The sequence below is a fragment of the Octodon degus genome, unplaced genomic scaffold, assembly GCF_000260255.1.
Source record: "Octodon degus isolate 3935 unplaced genomic scaffold, OctDeg1.0 scaffold00080, whole genome shotgun sequence".
Taxonomy (NCBI): domain Eukaryota; kingdom Metazoa; phylum Chordata; class Mammalia; order Rodentia; family Octodontidae; genus Octodon; species Octodon degus.
In genome coordinates, this window is record NW_004524656.1 from 10176191 (window position 1) to 10191486 (window position 15296).

General features: G+C 37.7%; 1 protein-coding gene across 7 annotated transcripts in view; it reads left to right on the forward strand.

Moving 5' to 3' along the window:
• Positions 1–15296, forward strand: part of Cadm1 (cell adhesion molecule 1) — a 359095-nt gene that overhangs the window by 295935 nt on the left and 47864 nt on the right. For all 7 annotated transcript variants that reach the window (XM_004636490.1, XM_004636484.2, XM_004636485.2 and 4 more), the window contains one exon: positions 14568–14667. In XM_004636490.1, coding sequence (XP_004636547.1) covers positions 14568–14667 — 100 coding nt within the window. The remainder of the gene's footprint in view (positions 1–14567; positions 14668–15296) is intronic.

Genomic DNA, 15296 nt, shown 5'->3' on the forward strand with positions numbered 1-15296 from the left:
GTAGCCAGATATTTTATAAATCCATATTTCTGTTCATCCAAGGTCCAGAGAAAGGTAGAGGGTTTTTTTTTCTTTCTTTCTTTCCCTCAACTGAGGGTAAATTGGGCATTGAGGAGATGATCAAAACCTGTTCTTTATCTGCAACAAAATAAATGTTTCTCTGGTATTGATAGTGCCCTGCAGTGAAGCGGGAAAAAAATCTGGAGGATCTTTCCAGTTTGGAGTGGAGGATAAGACTTAGTTTCCAAGAGCGGCTCCTCTGTCAAATCCTCTCCCCCATCCATTCTGTTTCCAGGTTGTATTTTTCAAAACATAATAGTTGCTAGTTTCAGATGTAGCCTGTTTTTGTATGATTTCCAGTCTCTTTTTAACAGAAACTGCTCTTCCTTCCACTCTGTATTTTTTAAAGCAATCAGTTGAGTCTCAAGGAGGTCATTTCAGTATTTATTATTCCTCATGAGACATAATCAAGCCATGGAGACCCCCTGATTGGAGCTAATTTTTTTAACTTGTTATTCTTTATATTAATGCAGAGCAGTGGCAGTTCCAAGTTCCCAATGTTCTAAGTGTGTTACATGGTTGGTGATTCCTTTTGCAGTACCAGAGAGGATAGGAGGCTCCGTAACCAACATTCAGAATACAAAGAGTGAATTTGGGCCCTAAACATACATTGCCAGCAAGACTTGAATAACCCTGAAGGGGAAAGGCTTTTGTATCCTGCACCATGAGGCCAGTTCTCCTAGGCCTGTTCTCACAGACTTAATACATTTTTTAAAGATGCATGTATTTTGCTAGGGATATTGAATATTTAGGTAGTGAAACTAGCCTTCCGATGTATGCACGTTGCTTCATGGTTTTTAACTCAAGGTCAAATTTTGTTTCTGCTGAAAGTTAAATGGTTATGAAGCAAGCCTCTTAAAGTCTAAAAAGAATGGTCAAACAACAGTTTGTATGTTTCCCTTAAGACATCACTTTGCGATGCACCAGAAGTGCTAAATAAGCATGTAACGAGGGGGAAGTGAGTAAACCAGAGTGCTAGCTGGACCTCAGCTTTTGGAAGCTGGACCCAGCGGTCCTCCTAAAGAAAAGCACACATATTTTGTGATGAGGGCTAAGATGAATTCACAGTCCTATTATTTTTTTTAATCAGTAATAGAACTGGGAGTAGAAGTCCAGGCCCCAGCTTCTCTGCTGTCACACTCATTTGCTGTTTCATTCAGCAGATGCATTTTGAATGCCTGCTCTGCCTTAGGCGCTGGCCCTGTGTTGTAGTTTTTTGGGAATTTTAAAAATGAAACAAAATGTCTCTTCCTACAGAGGTAATGTTCTTGGGTAGTGTTTGATTTGCCCAGTGTTTCCTTCCAAATTTTGAAAATTTCTTTAAGGATACAGGATAAGTAATGTGTACCCCATTTGGAAACCATTGGGAGTATAGCATTCTGCCACAACAGCACAGAGTAAAATTTGGTTCTATTGCATGAACAATAATTTTAATATCCATAAAATTATTTCTAACTTTAATCAAGAGGAGTGGTATTCAGATGTAACAGTATGGTCCCATTTGCTCTTTGGTTTCATCTCGGTCCCACTAGAGTTGATCACCACCCTCTGAACAGCCCCACCTTCTTCCACAATGGCAGTGTAACTGCCGTAATTCATACACCACATATAACTGTAGGAGGTCCTTCACCTCACCAGGAAACAAAATTAAATGACAGTGAAAATTATTCATGACCATATGATAACAATAGACAACAAGCCTTCTGCTTGTTCAGTGAGCCTTTTGATGTTCACTGAGAGCTAGCTCCCTGTGATTCTTTTCCCTAACTAGTTCCAGTCACCCTGTATGCTAGCCATTGCCCTCTTTTTGTTCAAAGTTGTCCTTTCCCAACAGTTTAGACAGCCATACCATAAACAGACCTCAGATTAATCTGCATATTGTCATATACTCCAAATTGCAATAAATCTTTATGGTTAGCAAAGACCATTCAGTCAATGTTTCCTCACTTGAATGTACAGCAGCTGGCCCAGGCCTTTTCTCCAGCATCCATGTAGCATCCATGTCTAGACTGCCCTTGAGTTCCCCCCAGTGGGCTTGAAACAATTAGTCCTTAATCAATAATCCTCACATCTCACACTCACCAGTATTTCTGAATATTGTTTGTTTTTTTAAAAATTAAAATGTATTTAAAAAATAGGAATAAACAATTGTGTATTTTTATACAGAAGTTTAGAAATCTAACCATATTATAGCATTGTAGCAAGACAGTCCTGCAGCACCCCTTTTCCTGTCTCCTGACTTTATTCACCACCCGCTTCCTTTTTAAACAAACATCTCCCCAAGAGACAGCATGGCAGCAACCGGCGTATCATGACAAGCAGCACATATTCAGAAGACCAGAATGACAGGCATTCCAAGCATGACCCTACTATTACACATTGCCATCTTCAGTGCAGTTGCTTAGTTTACAGATATCAGCATATATAGGTAGGGTGAGAATCCTACCAATTAACTGTTAGCTTCAAAAACTTTCTGAAGATTCTCAGGATGATTGCCTTACTCATCTTGTACATATAAATGTATGACTTTGCCCCTGTCATGTTTCCTACCTTTTTTCCTTGTTCTCCCTTCCTTGTCTAATCTGCAAGTTCTCACTTTCCTTTTAATTGTGTTACACTTTCTATTTTTATTTCTTCTTTTGAGTTCTTATACTAGGGAGACTATGATATTTACACATGTGGATCTGGTTTATTTCACTTATGAGTATATCTTCAAATGGTATCCACTTAAATATGAAGGCTTCGAGTTTATCATTCTTTATAGTTGAGTAATACTCCATTGTATAAAAATACCACATCTTGGGAAACTACCTGCTCAGGCCCCCCTCCTGTCCATCTCTCAGGACAGGAGCTTTCTTTCTCTCAATAAGTACATTCTGCTCATTAAAAAAAAAAAAATGCTACATCTTTTTCATCCATTCCTCAGGTGACAGGCATCTTGGTTGTTTCCAAGATTTGGCTATTACAAATTTTGCTGCTATAAACATAGGTACACACATATCACTGTGATATGATGTTTTCAGATCCTCTGGGAAAATTCTCAGTTGGGGAATAGCTGGTTTGAATGGGATTTCCAGTCCTAGTTTTTTAAGGAGTCTCCACACTGATTTCCATAACGGTTGTTCCAGTCTACATTCCCACCAGCAGTGGCGAAGGGTTCCTTTTTCCCCACAGCCTCTCCAACATTCGTTGTTGGTTGATTTCTTTATGATAGCCAATCTTTCTGGGGTGACATGGTATCTCAGTATTGTTTTAATTTGCATTTCACAGATGGTTAGTGATGTGGAGCATTTTTCATATATTTATTCACTTCTATAATTTTGTTCTCTGAGAAGTGTGTATTCATCTCAGATTCCCATTTCTGGACTGGATCTTAAAATTTTGGGGCCCTAATGTTTTTTAGTTCTTTATAAATTCTAAAGAGCAGACCTTTGTCTGAGTGCTTACTTATCAAGATTTTTTCCAAATTTGTGGGTTGTGAATACTGTTTGAAATCCAAATAATGAACATGGAGAGGAGAGCATATATCCCAAATGCATTGCAAACACAGATTTGCACTGAAGCCCTTGGGCCTGGTTGTGCTCAGCACATGGAAGAACATCCTTTGATTTAGAAGTTTTGTAGAGGAGAAGGAAGGTGGCAAAGTACTCCTGGCATATTAGATTTCCTGGCAAAATATCAGGACAGCATTCCCCTTGCCTCAGCTCCTCTCCTCTGTGCCACATGGGAAGGGTGACATCCTAGTCATGAGCAAACTTCAAAATATCTCTTTTAACAAATTAAAACTTCTAATCTCCAAGAAGATGGAGGAGTGGTGATCAACAGAAGAAGACCAAGACCTCTGGAACATAGCAACTCAAGGAAGAGAAAAAGGAAGGAAGTAGGTCCCCAGGACCCAGGAAGGCTCTGAAAAAAGAATTGAAGCCCACATGGAGAGTGAAGAAAAAGACTCAAATGAAGGAGGAGACAAGCAGCATTTTCTCCCTGAGCCCTGACTTACTGTGTGGGAGTGGTGACTTGAACCTGCAGACCCGTGGTGACGACTGCAACCCAGAGGCTTCCAGGGAGAAACACCATGGAGTAGAGAAGTGAACACAGGAAACTGCAATGGCTAGTGAGTTATTCAGATTCAGACATCCCCCACAAAAGGGCAGTTGTCAGGTAGCCATCTTGGAGAGGGGCCAACTGCGCTCAGAACTCTGAACAGCTGTGGGCTGGCTCCATCTAGTGGCTGCCAGTATCAGGGTGAGGCTGCAGAGTGAAGTCCACAGGAGGTGAAGGAGCCAAGTTCAAGCCAACTGGAGGCTTCCAAACTGTTGCAAGCTGAAAGAATAAAATTCCAGCCTCACAGCCAGGAACCAGCCTGAAGTTCAGTGGAACTAAAGGTGCATGCTTGCTGGAATTAACCACTACCCCACAACAAAGCTACAGCTGGTTTGCTGAGATTAATCAACACAGATCTGGACTCTGTTTGCTCACTTTGTCTACCACTGACTCCAGAGACGCACCTTAAAGTAGACTTTTTTTCTCATTTTCTTTGGTTTTGTTTTTGTTCTGTTCTGGTTTTTTATTTTGTTGTTCTTATTTTTTAGTATGAATATTGCTTCTAATTTTTTGTTGATCTTATTCTATTCTGTTCTTGTTGTTATTTCTTGCTTCTCTTTCCATCCTGTCTTCTTCACCAGATTTCCAAAGTTTGCCTAATTTTCCTTTGTCCTCTAGCCTTGTTTTGAATCTCTTGTTCTGTTTCTCTGTTTCAGCCCCAGCCCATTTTAAATTTTCTCCCTTAAGAATAGAATCACCATACTGCATTTATTTACTGTGTACAATGTGCTATATGATATTTTGTTATATAACCACAAATCTAGTTCATGTGGTTCAAGGTGACAAATTAATAGTTGCCACAGTTTGTCACTTTCTAGGCTGTGTTTGATGCTTTTGTTGCTGGTGATTGTACTACCTCAGCCAAGGTCACATAATTGCCCTAGGCAGTTGTTGTTCTTGGTATGCCAAGACTGAGATAGCATAAGTTTCATAAAAAATATTGCAGACCAGGTCCAGAGAATCAGAGGCTAAGCCAAATGGGCATCAGCTTCTCATTCTCAATAAATTGAAGATGCAGGATCTTGCAGCAGACTCAAAACCCAAAAGCCAGCTATACCTGCAAGACATCTCTGAGTAGTCATTTCCTAAGGCTTCTAAATACTAGCAATAAAGCTACTCACCAAAAGGAATTAAACTGAAGTAAGTAAAAAAGAAAGAATATGGAAAGCAAGATGCAACCCCAGAATTCCAGCTCCACAAAGGCAAACCTAGGGGGCAATGAGGCAGAACAATTTCAAAGCCATCCCCTGGACTCCTGAGGTGGAGCACTGGAGGTAACAAAGCAGATGAATGAGGATCTAGAAAAAACTCAAATCACTGATAATGTTTCAGATAACAGCAGATATAGTGACCATAATGAAAGATGAATTAGTGACTCTACATTAGATGCAGATAAAACAAATAGAGGAGTTTAGAAAAATGATGGAAATGATGAACACCCAACATAGGGAAAAAAATGAAATCCATAAAACAGATTCAAATAGATATATAGAAGATTAAAAGTTTTGTTGAAAGAACATGTAGCAGAATGAGCCAGTGTGAGGACAGAATATCAGATAAAGAAGCCAAGATTGGAGTTAACAACCATGAAAAGAAAGATTCCTTAAAAGTAGCAAGAGACTATGAAAAATCAATCCAACAGCTACTAAATGATGCAAAGAAGACTAACATAGAATAGGTCAGAGCCAGTAGAGAAACATATAGAGCAAGCAACATGAAAAACCAAATTCAAATAAGTAATGGCCTAAAACTTCATAAACAGGGAAAAGGAATTTGGCATACAGTTAATTGAGATGTGTAGAACTCCAATTGGTCATGATAAAAAAAAAAAAATTACAAAAAGGCAAAGAGAAACTGTTTAAAGGGAAGGAACAACTTGAATGAAAGAGGAAAAAAGGAAGAGACAAAATATATATGTATATACACAGGCTAGCTTGGATAATTCTACTGATTTCTACTGATCTATTAAAAGGAACAGTTAATGCCTAAATGTTTTTCTTCTTTTAAATTTTTGACCAATTTTGCATACTTATATCTGATAATCTGAACAACTAATTTGAAGACAGCTATATGCAATACAACAACTATTGTTCAATTTCTATCAGTTTATTTAGTGAAATTCTGTACTGTTTCTAATTCTTTTTTTACTATTTGTTATACTATTTTTTTTTAAAGGTTGCAGAAATGAAGCACAAGAACAAAAAAAATTTTTTTTTCTCCCAATGCCTTTAGGGCAGGTTTGGCTGGCTTTTGAGTTGTGGGGATCGAACCACAGCAACCTGAGCCTGACTGCTTTGTTGAAGCAGCCACTTAAAGAACTGAGCTAAGGGGCATGCCCCCACAAGAACAAAATATTAAAAGCTGTTAGAGAAAAGAAACAAATCACCTATTTTTTAAAAAGCCCATCAGAAGCACAGCAGACCTCTCAACATAGATCCTCAAGTCAAGGAGCACTTAGAGTGAGGTATTTCAAGCCCTAAAAGAAAACCACCTACAAAACAGATCAATGTATCCCACAAAATATCTTTCAAAATCGGTAAAGAAACAACTTACTTCCATGACAAAGAACACCTGAAGAAATTCGTGAGTACCAAACCACTACTGCCAAATATTCTGAGGGTCATTCTGCAAACAGATAAAAGTTTGTATAAGGGAAAAAAAATTATAAAGATCAAAGCAAAAGCAGATAACATACAATGAGACTTAGAAAACAATTGAAAGAATGATTGAATCAAAGAATTGGTTTTTAAAGATTAAATAAAATTGACAAACCCTTAGCAAACCTTATCCAAAAAGGGAAAGAAATATTCAAGTTCATGCAATTGGGAATAAAACAGATAAAATTACCAAAAATCTTCCAGAAATCCATAAGATCAGTGATATTTACTGCAAGAATGTGTATTATAATAAGATAAAAAACACAAATGAATAAATTCCTAAATACATATGAATTACCAAAGCTGAATCAAGAAGATATTAAAAAAATAAAAAAAAATTTAAAAAGAAGATATAAAAATTCTAAATATCCCAATATTAGTGAAATTGGAAATATAATTAAAAACCTAACAACAACCCAGGCCCTAATGGATTCACTGCTGAATTCTATAAGAAATTTAGAGAAGTCCTAATGCCACTGCTTATCAAACCCAAACTCATTTCTGGAAGCAAGTATTTACTGTGATACCCAATGAGAGGATGATCCATCCAAAACAAAGAACTTCAGGCCAATTTCCCCCATAATCATAGGTACAAAATTCCTCAGGTAGATACTGGCAAACAGAATATAGCAAATCATCAAGAAGAGTATAAGCCATGACCAAGTAGGGTTCATCCCAAGAAACAAAGGATAGTTTAACATACATAAAGCAATAAATGCAATACACCATATTAAGAGAGCCAAGGACAAAAACCATACAGTGAGGGCCGGATATAGTTCCTGAGTTCAATCCCCAGTACTGGGAGGGAAATAAATAAATAAATAAATAAAGCCTTGATCTTGATCTTAATCTTATAAAAGCCATTTATGACTAACCAACAGCCAAAATCATTCTATGGATAGAAACTTAACATTGGGACATTGGAGGCTGGGGAGATGGCTCAGTAGAATAAATGCTTCCTTGTCATGTGCAAGGGCTTGAGTTCAATCCCTGGTTCCATCAAAAAAAAAAAAAAAAAGAAAAAAGATACTTAATGTTTTCACCCTAAAGTCAGGAACAAGACAAAAGTATCCACTGTCGCCACTCTTATTAGTGAGAGAAATTGGACAAGAGGAAAGGAAGAAGTTAAATTACCATAGTTTGCAATGATATGATGCTCTACATGGAAGACCCAAAAACTCTACCAAAATACTTCTGTATTTAATAACCAAATTCAGTGTTGTAGCTGGGTTCAAAAAATCTATACCATTCAACACTCAAAAATCCATACCATTCCTGTAAACACATAACAAACTCCCTATGAGAGAAGTCAGGGAAACAACACTTTTCACAATAGCATCAAGAAAGAAAGAAAGAAAGAAAGAAAGAAAGAAAGAAAGAAAGAAAGAAAGAAAGAAAGAAAGAAAGAAAGAAAGAAAAGCAAAACCTGAGAACCTAATGGAGGAAGTAAAAGATCTTTACATTGAAAGCTACAATAGTCTGAAAAAGAAGATGTCATAAAATGGAGAGCTATCCCTTGTTCTTGGGTAGGAACAACCAATATAGTGAAAATATTCATAGTTCTAAAATTGTCATGCAGATTTAATGCAACCCCAGTCAACATTCTAATAGCATACCACATAGATTAGAGAAAACAATACTAAAATTCATTTGGAACCAACCAGAAGAGACCTAGGACAGCAAAAGCAATTCTAGGCAACAAAGACAAGGCAGCAGGTATGAAAATCCTTAATTTGAAATTATGCTACAAATCTGCTACGATTAAAAACAGCATAGTATTGGCAAAAAAGCAATAACAACAGAAAAAGAAAACAGACCTGAGTATCAATGGAGCAGATTATAAAATGCAGAAAACAACTCTAAAAACACTGAGCCACCTTATCTTTTACAAAGGAGCCAAGCACATGCACTGGAAGAAAGATAGCCTCTTTAATAGAGGTGCTGGAAAAACTGGCTTTCGACATGTCAAAGACTAAAACTAGACTGATGTCTCTCACCATGCACTGAACTAAAATCAAAAAGTTTCAAAGATCTAAATACTAAAAGAGAAACACTAAATCTTCTAGAAGATGGAATAGATAGCTAGAATCTACTTGAAGACATTGGTGTAGGCAAAGACTTCATGAGTAAAACTCCAGTAGCACAGGAAATATCACAAAGAATCAATCTCTGAGCTCTTTTCTAAGTTAAAAAAAAAACAAAACAAAACAAAAACCAACAACAACAACTTTTCACAGCAAAAGAAACTACCAACACAGTAAAAAGACAACCCACGATGTGGGAAAAAAATTTTGTCAACTGTTCTTTAGACAAAAGACTAGTATCTCACATATATAAAGAACTCAAAAAAAATCAGACACCCCAGATTGAAAGACCCAACTCAAAAATTGGCCTCTGAACTAAGTGGGCACTTCTTAGATGAAGAAGTAGAAGTGGCTATCGAATATATTAGAAAATGTTCAATATCACTGGTCATACAAAACATGAAATTTTAAAAATACACTGAGATTCCATCTCACTCCAGAAAAATGGCTATTATCAAAAAATCAACTGGTAACAAATGGTAGGGCTGTAGAGTCAAACGAACTTTCTTCACTTCTGGTGGAAGTGTAGATTGGGGCAGACACTTTGGACGTCAGAGTGGCAGTTCCTCAAAAACTAGAACTATGGGCTGCATTTGATTCAGCTGTTCCTCTTCTTGATCTTGTCCTGAAAGAATGAAAAGCATCCTACCACAATGATATATGCACACACATGTTTACAGTTGCAGTTTGTAATAGCCGAATATTGGAAACACCCTAAATGCAAATCTGCCAATAAATGGATCAAGAAGATGTGATTCTGGTGTTCAATGGAGTCCCACTCTGCCATAAAGAAGGATAAGCTTCAGACGTTTCTAGTTGAATGGATGTACTCTGAGAGCATACTGATTAGCTGGACACGCATGTGTAAATATATATTTCTCTGATGTGAGAAACTAGAAGTGCAAATAAGGAACAAAATGTATAATAGATGTGGGAAAAAATGTTCTAATGAGAGGGAGAACAAGGGAAAGGGGAGGAGGAAGGACAGAAAGGACAAAAAAGAATAGGAAAAATGGAAACAAAGCTTTTTTAAATAAGAAGTGGAAGCAGGTAGAATGGAGAGGAGCAGAGTGGGAAATAAAGAAGAACCAAAATATATCGCATCGGATACAAATTCCCTGTGGTATATGTTGTCATTATGTAGATCTAAAGTGTGCCATGACAAAGGACCTACAAACTGTGGTAGAGGGTTTCAGGGTAAATCCTGAGGGGATTTGACTGACCTTGTCAGATACAGAAGTTACATTTTTTGTTATGTAGATCTTGCTTTAGCTTGGTCTTAACCATCCAGCAGAAAAGTATAAAAATGAGGTATAAAAAGTAAAGCCATATTAATATGCTGAGCTGTAAAAGGCTCAAGCCAACAACTTCTGACATTGCCAGTCCTACAAATAACCCACTACTATTATGGACTACTGGACTATATTGGATTATTTTGTTGAATTCAGGCTCCTATGATATTTAAATAGCAATGGGATACCCATCTCTGACAAAAGTAAACAAAAAAAGGGGGATATAAATGAAGGACCATTTTGTATTGGTATATACAAAATAGTTAGGATAGATAGACAGCTACTTTCTCTTAATGAGAAGAAAGATTTGTACTAATAGTGTTTGGATAAGATATCATGTCTGCATCTTGTACTATGAATAGCCACTATGAAGACAACAACATGCAATGTATTAATTATTGTAACTGTCCTACTGACCTGTTTTGAAACTGTCTCATTGCTATTTGTTTCTCAATAAAATAAATAAATAAAATGTGCCAATAAAATAAAATTTTAAAAAAGTTACAATCTTCAAAGCCTTTCTCTATCAGTGTTGGACTCTTGAGAGGAGATGGTGCTTTTTCATTTACATAGGAAATTGAAGTACAGGTTACAGAATTTTGAGTTTTCTCTGCTGAGAAGATCACAGCTTACAGTACAAGGTCAGACTGGCACGAAATCAATTGTACTCTGCCAGCAAGCCATTGTAACCTCTTTAAGAGTTTCCTTTTATATTTTCCTCTTTATAGAGAGAGTAAAGTACATTTAAAGAAAGTCTCATTAAATCAGAATGTCTTGTAATATTATTTTTTTAATTGGTTGCTGCTGTAGTGTGACCTAAAGCCTCCTGGTATTTAACCCTCTGTGCAACTTCGACTAATGAACAAATTTTCTCTGCCATAGCAGTCTTGGGAAGTGTCTTTTATAGGGTTTTTAAAAATTGCAGTGTATTATGAAAACTTCAGAACCCTCGCCCTAATTGATTGGCTGTTGGCGATGCTGTCTCTGTAACTATAATGTTCCTTAAGTGCACAGACCTAACTATTTTTCTTAGTTTTATATAGCAGTTCCATTTTATAATGACATTAAGCTATTCTGAGTGATAGATTTCTGGACAGTTATTGCACTTTGGTAGAAAGTATCATCTGGCTTTTAGCCTTGTGCCTTGCAACACCAACCAAGGTGTAAAGTGATCCTGCAGAAATAGACTGGGCTTCACCTCATTACTTAAAAATAAATCTTGGAGTCTGGTTCTGTTTCAGAAAAGATTTGGTGGGTTATAGCATTTGATTTATGAACATAATTAAAATGTAAGTGTTGAGCTCTGAGCTGTTCAATCAGCCGTCTGGGTTCGATATTTTGATATACTCAGCATAGACAGGATCTTCTTCCTTGCTAAATTTAACGTACCTGTTGGGCATGGTGGTACACGCCTATAATCCCAAGCACTCAGGGGGCTGAGGCAGGAGGATCACCATGGGTTTGAGGCCAGCCTGTGCTGAATAGTGAGTGAGACCTTGTCTCAAAAACAAAATAAACAACAAATATTAACATATCTGAGTTCTAAAGGTCTCCTTGGAATCCCCGGGCTTCTATACCACCTGTGAAGAGTACTAACGGTCCTCTTTCAGGACAAAGAAAGGGGAGCAGGATTTATTTTTCAGTTTCCACCACCCAGGGACAAATCTTGGCACTGACTTCTGTTTGATTCTGAGGATCTGAAGAATGTTCAGGTGCCCACAGCTATATGATGCACCCAGCAATACTGTGCATGCCGAAGAGGGACATGCTTCTGTGTCATATTATAAGTGCCATTCATGCTTGCTTTTTCAGCTATTGAGGTCACCGTGGCAGCTACATCTATAAGTACTTCTCCAGAAACCTAAAAAGTAAATCAGAAAATTCAGTTTCAAAGCTGACTCTGTATTTTCTGTGGTTTAGCTAACATGCAATTGTTTTTTATATAAATTCCAGGTATAGCAAGTCCTTAGCTTGTTCTTCCTAATTTATATGTGTAATTGACAACTGGTAAACAGCTCATTAGGAACATAAAAAAAGTATTTAACTAAAACAAACTCAGTGGTACTGAAGAGGTAGGATGGGTTAGATTTTTCAGTGCTTTCCTTATTATTAATGGAAGTTGACCATATAAACTTAGTGCACCGTACTGAGAAATATACCCTTTCTCTTTGCTTGTAAATTACACCAAAGGAAAAAAGTAAACCTGATGGAAACTTTCCACATAGGCCAGCAAGCATTCTGCTTCTCCTTAACTAATCAGCCTAAGTCAGCAGTGCGTGAAAAATATAGCCTTTTTGTGGATCACAGGCTAACCTATAAGCAAATGTTACATTTTAGCTCAAATGCTGAGCCCTAAATTTACCCTTGGTGAGAATGATTCACAAGTCAAAGTGACAGAGGTCTCCTTACCAGTAAGTCCCTAGTGCTGTTTTGTATCTAAGTGTGAACTCTTAGGTGGCAGGCTTTTTGTTATCTGTGTGTTCAGTGTCATAACCTTCTCCCATTGATTTTGGTGTATCTTTTTAAAAATAGATTTCATCAGCTAACTGTGGTTGGGAGAGGGGCTTACACAACCAAAACTGGACACACATATGTCACTCTGCGGTTCTATGTAGCCGAAGATATGGTCTATAGTTCTAAAAAGAGGTACCCAAGAGATCATCATTCAGCTCTGCATTCAGTGCTAATTCAAGATCATCGTGTTTATGTTTTATGAGTATTTCTACCTTTCTTTAATGACTACTGTCCCAATCTAGTTATTGGTATCTGGAAACCTTTTGCCATTTTGTCCCTAAACATTTTTGCCAATAAGTCCAAGAAGAGAACTGGGCTACCTGTGTTGCAAGGGTTGGCTGGAGCTTTTGGGCTCATTAACTTGATGTTCTCAGGCAACTGGCAGAGCTTCTCAGAAAGTACTAGCATACACTGCTGGATGTACAAGGGGACTCTTTTAAAAAGTCTTGAATAGCATACTCTTTTTAGAAACCTGAGAGGAGGATCTGTGCTAGGACCAAGACTATAAAAATGCATCTGCAAGCAGCCATCTCTAGAGAGGAGGACTTCCTTGCTCAGCGTTTATAACTACGAACAGGGTGAGGTTGTCACAGCCCGGCCATATTTCTGTCTTCCCCCTTGTTCCATAGGATGAATGTTAATGAGCTAACCACGGCTTGTGAAAGGCCAAGGGGCTGTGGTTTAGGTGGTGTGACTGTCTGAGAAAGTACAACTATGGTAATTGTTTTGACCTTCCAGCCAACAGATGTCCTGCCCTCTCACACTTATTACTCTTGGGTACATTTACAAAAATATACACTTACAGAGCCACAGAATTAAAAGAGAAAATTGATTTAGGAATTAGTGGCATGTTGGTTCAGCATAGAGGAAAAAAAACCCTAATCGCAGTCACATTTTATTTGTATGTGTATTTGTATGTCTGTCCATGTTGATTCCAACTTCCTCAGCTTCTCTCCTGTTTCCCCCACCTCCCACTGCTTCTCATTTCTGCCAAACACTCACAAGCCCATTTTCAAATAGCTTGTGGCCATACAGATACTTACATCACTTTCTTAAGTTATTTTTTACATTAAGAATCTATCTGTATACTTGACTTTAATTATGGCATTGGAAAATGCATCAGTTTTGCATCGGAAATCCATCCCAGTATACTGTCCATGGTGCTGTCTCTCATTAGTACATTTCTGTGTCTCTGGATGACCTTGAGCTAGTCATTTCATCCTGTGGGTACCAGAGTTCACATCTTGTGTAAAAATAGGCTCTGGGTGAATGTCAGTTTCCTTTCCTCCTTTCTACTTAGGCTGAGGTATTCCAGCTTCACTGGGAGCCACCCCAGCCTTCCAGTTCTTTTCTTTGTGAAGCTATTTGAGTATAGTTCATTCAGAACTTCAGCCTTTTCCCTTTGAAAACAAGAAACAGAAGAGGCAGACTCATTAATATGCAGTGTCACAACATATTGTCACATAGTAATATATGATATATTATAAAATGTATCAATTCTGAGCACCACAAATATCTGGCTTCACCTCAGCATGAAGGCAAATGAGTTTCCTTTAGCTTGAGTGAGTTTGGAGATAAACTTCAATGTAACAAAATGTATTTCACAGGAAATGTTTGATGTGGCACAGTTGGCTTATGAATCTCTTATCTATTTGTGGTTCACTCCTTAAGAGTTATTAGTCAATTTAATTTGAGCAAATGCCAGGATTACTAACTAATTAGAAGGATGTTACTGAAGGCATGAGGATGGGGAGAGTCGGTGCTCATGGTGTGGGGCTTATGGCAACATGCAAGTGTGGTTTCTTGTCTGATGCTATCATTTACTAAATATTATGCTTTGTGTTGTTGTCACACAGATAAGCCTCAAGTGCATATTCAGATGACTTATCCTCTGCAAGGCCTAACCCGTGAAGGGGACTCGCTTGAGTTAACATGTGAAGCCATTGGGAAGCCCCAGTAAGTCCTGAAGACCAAAGATGGCAGGGGGTCGTGAGCAGTAAATGTCACAACACAAAGATGTATATTCACAACTCCTTATCACCTGCTTCTGCTATAAGGGATAAAGGACTTTTGGGGAAATGAAGAGTATTTAATTGGGGGTGGGGCAAAATAGCTATACTTCCTAATGGTCAAGATTGAGAGAAAAAGCCAGCTAAGATGGAGTTCTCAGCTAATTCGATTTTATTACCATCAACATGATGTCAGAGTGATTTTCCCTCGCAAAAAATATAACCCTAATAAATTTTTAGTGTGCCCACAATCTAATGATGTATCTGCTACCTCCTGGATTAATGTCTAAGTCGCTGGAAAGCTAGCTTTCAGACTCACGGTTAGCTGCTATGTTTAGGAATAGCTCAAGGCAGACAGATTGGCCCTGCCTTTAATTTTGCATCTCCTTTCCTCAAAAGTGTCATGTGTGACTTGGAGAAGTATTTTTTTGTAAATACAGTTCAGAAACCTTCCTGAGAGTTTATATATGCCCCTGCACAGGAGAAAAAGAACTAATACTCATTTTATTGAAAGCTATTGAAAAGTACTTACTTTCCTACAAAATGAACTAAAGTAAATTAGGGGAAATATATATA